The sequence below is a fragment of the Emys orbicularis genome, chromosome 8 (genome assembly GCF_028017835.1).
Source record: "Emys orbicularis isolate rEmyOrb1 chromosome 8, rEmyOrb1.hap1, whole genome shotgun sequence".
Classification (NCBI taxonomy): Eukaryota; Metazoa; Chordata; order Testudines; family Emydidae; genus Emys; species Emys orbicularis.
Window position 1 is genome coordinate 236,545 of NC_088690.1, and position 7,047 is coordinate 243,591.

General features: G+C 46.8%; 1 protein-coding gene across 1 annotated transcript; it reads right to left on the reverse strand.

Annotated features, from left to right (window-relative positions):
- Positions 1-1,748: 1,748 nt before the first annotated feature.
- LOC135882660 (E3 ubiquitin-protein ligase TRIM56-like) lies at positions 1,749-7,047 on the reverse strand. Its single transcript, XM_065409639.1, has 2 exons — positions 4,165-7,047; positions 1,749-1,894 (listed from the first exon to the last, which is right to left on the reverse strand). Exon 1 carries the CDS (start codon positions 7,045-7,047, stop codon positions 4,996-4,998), a length of 2,052 nt encoding a protein of 683 aa, XP_065265711.1. The 3' UTR covers positions 1,749-1,894; positions 4,165-4,995.

A 7,047-nucleotide genomic window follows, 5' to 3' on the forward strand; every position in this document is an offset into this window, starting at 1 on the left:
TCAGGCAAAAGGGGACACAGGAATACTCTTTCCTGGATGACATTCTAGGCAGAGCCCTGGCCAAGGAGGGGTCCACTTGAGCAACTTAGCCAATGATCCAAACATTGCAACAGCATGAATTTATTGTCAATTTCTAAGCGTGATCTTCAACCATCTCAGCACCGAGTCCATCTTGGAGTGTTGACAGATTTTGTGGGCTTTGTGTGTCAATCAGCCATAAGACAGGACAAGATCAGATCAGCAATTACTCTCATGATGAGGTGCCTGAGGACGTCGGAACACTCATGAGAATGCCCACAAAGAATGATCAGGTCCTGCACAAGGATAGTTCCTTGGGAAAGAATGCACATGAGGATTCTTGAGTTTCCTGTTATCCCTTCCCTGCCATTTGCTGATTTTTTTTCAATCTCTGAAAGTGAACATTCAGTCATAGAATCATAGAAGATTAGAGTTGGAAGAGACCTCAGGTCGTCATCTAATCCACCCCCCTGGCTCAAAGCAGGACCAACCCCAACTAAATCATCCCAGCCAGGGCTCTGTCAATCCAGGCCTTATAAACCTCTAAGGATGGAGATTCCACCACCTCCCTAGGGAACCCATTCCAGTGCTTCACCACCCTCCTAGTGAAATAGTTTTTCCTAATATCCAACCTAGACCTCCCGCACTGCAACTTGAGACCATTGCTCCTTGTTCTGTCATCTGCCATCTGAGAACAGCCTAGCTCCATCCTCTTTGGAACCCCCCTTCAGGTAGTTGAAGGCTACTATCAAATCTGCCCTCACTCTTTTCTTCTGCAGACTAAATAAGCCCAGTTCCCTCAGCCTCTTCTCATAAGTCATGTGCCCCCTAATTATTTTTGTTGCCCTCCGCTGGACTGTCTCCAATTTATCCACATCCTTTCTGTAGTGGGGGGGCCCAAAACTGGATGCAATACTCAGATGTAGCCTCACCAGTGCCAAATACAGGGGAATAAATCACTTACCTTGATCTGCTGGCAATGTTCCTACTAATGCAGCCCAATATAGCATTAGCCTTCTTGGCAACAAGGGTACACTGTTGACTCACATCCAGTTTCTCATCCATTGTAATTCCCAGGTCCTTTTCTGCAGACCTGCCGCTTAGCCAGTCGGTCCCCAGCCTCTAGCAGTGCATGGGATTCTTTTGTCCTAAGTGCAGGACTCTGCACTTGTCCTTGTTGAACCTCATCAGATTCCTTTTGGCCCAATCCTCCAATTTGTCTAGGTCACTCTGGACCCTATCCCTACCCTCCAGTGTATCTACCTCTCCCCCCCAGCTTAGTGCCCTCTGCAAACTTGTCGAGGGAGGGATAGCTCAGTGGTTTGAGCATTGGCGTGCTAAACCCAGGGTTGTGAGCTCAATCCTTGAGGGGGCCACTTAGGGATCTGGGGCAAAAATCAGTACTTGGTCCTGCTAGTGAAGGCAGGGGGCTGGACTCTATGACCTTTCAGGGTCCCTTCCAGCTCTATGAGATAGGTATGTCTCCATATATTATTTATTATTAGGGTGCAATCCATCCTATCATCCATGTTTTTGACATTGACTCACCTTGGGGGCCCCCTTGGCTTCCCATCTGGGAAGATTCTCACCTACCTGATGCCTACCTGGCTGTGAAGCTTGCATACATGTAATTAATCTTGACTTCTTTAAGACAGTTGCATGACATTTTGATTTTAAAAAATAGCATTATAGAATATCAGTAGTGCACACGTTACATGGATTAAGAACTGGCTGACTGACAGATATCTAAATGTAATTGTCACTGAGGAATCATGATTGAACGGGAGGTGGGGGGGGAGGTTTGAGGTAAATCTTCAGTGGTGTCCTGCAGATATCACTTCTAGGCCTGACATTATTTAACATTTTCATCAATGATCTGTAAGTAAATATAAAATCACTGCAGATAAAATTTGTGGATGACACAAAAATCTGTGAAGTGATAAACAATGACATGGCAGTCGTACAGAATGATCTGGATCGCTTAGTAAACTGGGCCCATTCAAACAAAATGATTCTTAATACAGCCAAAGGCAACTTTATACATCTGCGAACAAGGAGTGCAGGCCATACCTACTGAATGGGACTGTATCCTGGAAAGCACTGACTCGGAGAAGTATTTAGGGGTCATAGGGAAGCAGCTCAAGATGAGCCCCCAGTCTGACGCACTGGCAAAAAGGGCTAATATGATCCATGAACATATAAACTGAGGAATAATGAGTAGTAGAGATTTTTACCTCTGTATATGGCATTGGTGAGACCAGCACAAGAATATTGTCCAGTTCTGGTGTCCATATTATTTAAAATGTTGAAAAATCAGAGTGTGCAGTAAAGAGCCACAAAAACTATATAAGGGCTGGAGACGTACAGATCTTTTACAGTGAGACTTAAATAGCTCCATCTGTTTATTTTACTTCAAAGAAAATGTGAGTGGTGACTTGATTAGCATTTAACTACCTCCATAGGGAGAAAATACAGGGTGCTAAAGAGTTCTTTAGGAGAAAGGTGTAACAAGAAGTTGTCTATTTTCTCTACACCAGTCATTATTTTATAGACCTCAATCATATCTCCCCTTAGCCATCTCTTTTCCAAGATGAAAATTCCCAGTCTTATTAATCTCTCCTCATAAGGAAGCGGTTCCACACCACTAATAATTTTTGTTGCCCTTTTCTGAACCTTTTCCAATTCCAATATATCTTTTTTGAGATGGGTAGACCACACCTGCACACAATATTCAAGATGTGTGCATACCATGGATTTATATCGAGGCAACATATTTTCTGTCCGATTATGTATCCCTTTCTTAATTATTCCCAGCATTCTGTTCGCTTTTTTGACTACCACTGCACATTGAGTGGATGTTTGCAGAGAACTATCCACAATGACTCCAAGATCTCTTTGAGTGGTAACAGCTAATTGAGGCTAGGTCTACACTACAGCGGGGGTCCGACCTAAGATACGCAACTTCAGCTACGTGAATACCATAGCTGAAGTTGCGTATTTTAGGTCGGCTTACCTGGCGGTGAGGACGCGGGAAAGTAGACCGCTGCCACGCTGCCGCCGACTCCGCTGCCGCCTCTTGCCGAGGTGGATTTCCGGAGTCGACGGCAGAGCGATCAGGGATCGATTTTACCGCGTCTTCACTAGACGCGGTAAGTCGATCCCCGATAGACCGATTGCTACCCGCCGGATCGGCGGGTAGTGAAGACATAGCCTTAGACCCCATTATTTTATACGTATAGTTGGGATTATGCTTTCCAAAGTCCATTACTTTGCATTTATCAACATTAAATTTCATCTGCCATTTTGTTGCCCAGTCACCCAGTTTTGAGAGATCCTTTTGTAGCTCTTTGCAGTCGGCCTGGGTCTTAACTATCTTTAGTAATTTTGTATAATTTTGTATGCACTAATGTGAATACTAATGTGTGTGTGCGCATGAGTGCGTGAGAGAATGCATGTCTACATGATAGTGCACGTGGCTAGGTCCCTGAGAATCCATGTAAGAGAGCACATTTGCCAGCAAGTGTTAAAACAAAGCTCAAAGACAAATGCCTGAATAGCTCCCACAGAGCTGCTCTGTAAGAGCCTGAACATTTCTTGCCAACACAGTGTAAGAAGCCAGTGAACGTGCTCTCACATCCTGTCCTGCACACGGGGAAAGGCTCCAGCAAACATCCCTTATTTTCAGGCCACTGTAAGGAGTCAGTGCCGGAGTCATGCCCTGGACCCTTAGTGAGGCCTGCCACACCCATAATTGCACCAGACTTTATCAAAGCGAAACAAGAAGAAAATTTGGAAAACAGTTCATAAGGGAAAGCACGAGGCTCTATTAATTATCCAAATGCATAAAAGTGTTAGTGTAAAACAATCATTTCTGTTTGAACGTTAACAGTAGGATGAGCTGGAATGCAATAGGAATCTTTAGTCTCTATCCCTAAATATAAACAAAAGCTGAGACCTGCTCAAGCACTGACTGCTCTGCCTGGATTCAACAGGCTAAACAAAAAGGGAATGTAAAAGGCTGCATCACCTATTGAACTGAGGTGACTGCCACCTCCTTCCCAGTGGATGCACTAACCAGTCCTTCACTGCAGCAAGGCTGGGCGCTTTCTGCTTGGGATCTTTAGATACAGTTCTAGCCATTTTTACCTTTTCACACTTGTGGGGCTGGTCAGGTTCCCTGGATACTTCCAATGCTGAGACCAGAGATTCCCACAGCCTCTGGCAGGTGTCAGGTTCCTTTGTGATGTTTGGTCATCCTGCTCAAGGAGGACTCTGACTTGTATGTGGGGGGAAGAGGGGGGGAAGGAATTCAGTGCCTGGTTGGGTTAAGATGGCAAAGGGGATGCTGAGAGATAGAAGTAGGTCATTTTTCTGAACATTCCCTTAATCTGGGACACACTCCAGAACAGTGGAAGTGGAAGTCGGAGTTCTACCAGCTCACAGCGCTGATGCAGAGGTAAGGCAGGCAGGGGAAGAGATGTTACTTTAAAGTGAAACAGTTCAAAGGCACCTGTCATCCATCAATGCCAACTACCAAATGCACATTAAGCAAAGGCATTTCCCTTCTGCCATTTCCTTAGAGCCGGCCATTATTCCCAGCTCTCCAGCTGTTCACCTCAGGTACTGATAGCACTGACTATAACATTGCAGTGTCCCCCCCCATAAACTATCAGGTGAGCTGGGAGAGAGTAGAAAGTTTTGGCAATATGGATCTCATCTCAGTTAGTGAAAAGTTATTTCTACCTCCAGCTCCCCTGGGCTCTGATCATTTTCAAAACCCTTGGAGCACAAAGATTCCTGCCCAGACATGTCTGTTCCACTGACACCCAGAGTCAGGGCTAAAGCTCTGTAACACATCTGGAGGTGACAGTACTAGTGGGATTACTCTGGCACACTATTAACACAAGGTTTTGGGACCTGAGGTTACAGAACCAGCTACTTTGGGGGCACTCAGACCACATTCTCCTAGGGTGTACACTAGAAGCAATAAATGTGAACGTAACCATCCTCTTGCACCAGGACAAGGCGCCCGTCGTCGTCCACAGCAAGGACACGGGGTCTCTTCTGCCGACTTTGGTTGCTCAACACTACCTCCCCCGTCTCACCATCTGGGGAAAATTTAATCACCTTCAACTGATCGACCACAAAAATGTTACTGGACATGTCCACGCATACACTGAACGGCTTTGTCAGCAGCGAGTGTGAGGTTTTCAGCACGTTGAGGATCAGCCCAGACTTCCCAATGATGACAATCTGCTTCTTGATGAAGTCTGAGACAATGAATTCCTCCCAGTAATTGACGGCAATGAAAAGGAACTTCCCCCCATGGTAACCTGTGGGTACCACCCTGCCCACGCAGTGTCCTGAAGGGCTGTAAAGGGAGATGGAGCAGAGTGTGCCCTCACTCACGGCAATATAGGAGTCCTCATAGGAGGTGATAGCATAGGAAGACTCGGATCCTCTTAGCAGCAACTTGTGCAGAAACTTGCCCTCAAGGGTCAGGAAGAAGAGAAAGTAACCTGAAGAGCAAGCTAGGACATCTCCACAGAGTGAAATGCCACAGAAGACACCGTCTGAATCTGGCAGAGGTATTGATTGCTGAAAGTGCCCACCAGCGCTGTACTGCTTTATCTCATCGTTCTCCTGATCCAACAGGAGAATGCCACCAGCGTGAGGCAGAACAGCAATCCCTGTGACATTGGGCTTTAATTGGGAGCAGCACTGGTCTACTTCAAAAGTGCAGACACGCTTAGGCCTTTTACTGCGTCTGCTGCAACAAGAGGGGTTCTTGTTGAGAGTGTCAGGAGCACTCTCTTCAGAGCTTGGACAGGAGGCTTCTTCTGAGTCCACGGGCAAGACTGGGTCATCCTCAGACTCCTCATTGCGGGAGGCAGATGCCTCGCTATCTGGCTCAAAAACAGTTTCCATGTCTCCTTCAGGCTGTTCCCTGGGAAACACTAGACTGAAGAGTGCTGCCTCGGACAGCATTTCCGGCTGATCCCAGGCTATGGCCAATTCAGGGATTTGGCCCTCTAGTTTCTGTGGGATATATGTCTGGAGCTCCTGAATCCGATTCCTTATCATGCCCTCCAGGTGTAAGATCTCATAGTCCTTTCCCACATAGAGGACCCTTTGAGAGAACTCCCTGGTGCTGATTGCTTTATCTCTTTGGCTCTGGAGCTCCTCTTTCACCAGGCGACAACTTTCCATTTGCTGAGTTAGAAAAGCAGACAACTCGCCCAGAATGGCTTCCTTCTGGGCCTGGAGATAGTAGATAAAGTCATCCACATATCTGGTGATCCTCTCCTTTATGTTCTCTCCTGATGTTTTCAACTTATCTACTGTCTCCTCCACAGCTTTTTCCTGCTCAGAGATGCATGTTATCGTTCCTGCCAGGCTGTCAATTAGCTGCTCAACAGAAGGCCTTTCCCGCTGCACAGCATTTGCCATAGAGACCACCTTGTGCTGAAAATGGTCTAGCATACGGCAGTCCCTGCAGATGGGAGCGCTGCAGGTGTCACAGAAGAATCGCAGAGCTTCCTGCTGGTGGTCCTGGCAGCACAGCTCCTGAAGCAGCCTCATCTCAGCATCATATTCCCCAGCTAGAAACTCCTCAAGCTTCACCACCTTGTGATGAAGAGTGAGACGGGAGCAGCAATGGCCCTGAGTGCAGGACTGGCACAAGAAATCCTTGCAGTCTAGACAACGGGCAGTGGCAGTCAAGATCTTCTGGGCATCTGAGCAGACTGTGCAGGCCAAGTCCCTGTTGTGTTTAATCTGGAATAACTCCAGGAGGCTGTTGATGAAGAAGTTGGTTTTCAGACTTGAGGCACCTCCTAGGACATCTGTTTGCAGCCGGCACTCAGGACACTGGAGGGCTCCGTCCCTCACTAGTGGTTCCAGGCAATGCTGGCAGTAACTGTGCAGACATGGAAGGATCTTCGGCACTGTGTAGAGATCATAGCAGATTTTACAGGTCAGGAAATCCTCCTTGATTAATTCTTGTAAGGACATAAAGGTTAGAGCCAT

What these genes read in the sequence shown, in the direction of transcription:
- LOC135882660 (XM_065409639.1), bottom strand. Translation starts at nt 7,047, where the DNA reads ATGGCTCTAACCTTTATGTCCTTACAAGAATTAATCAAGGAGGATTTC.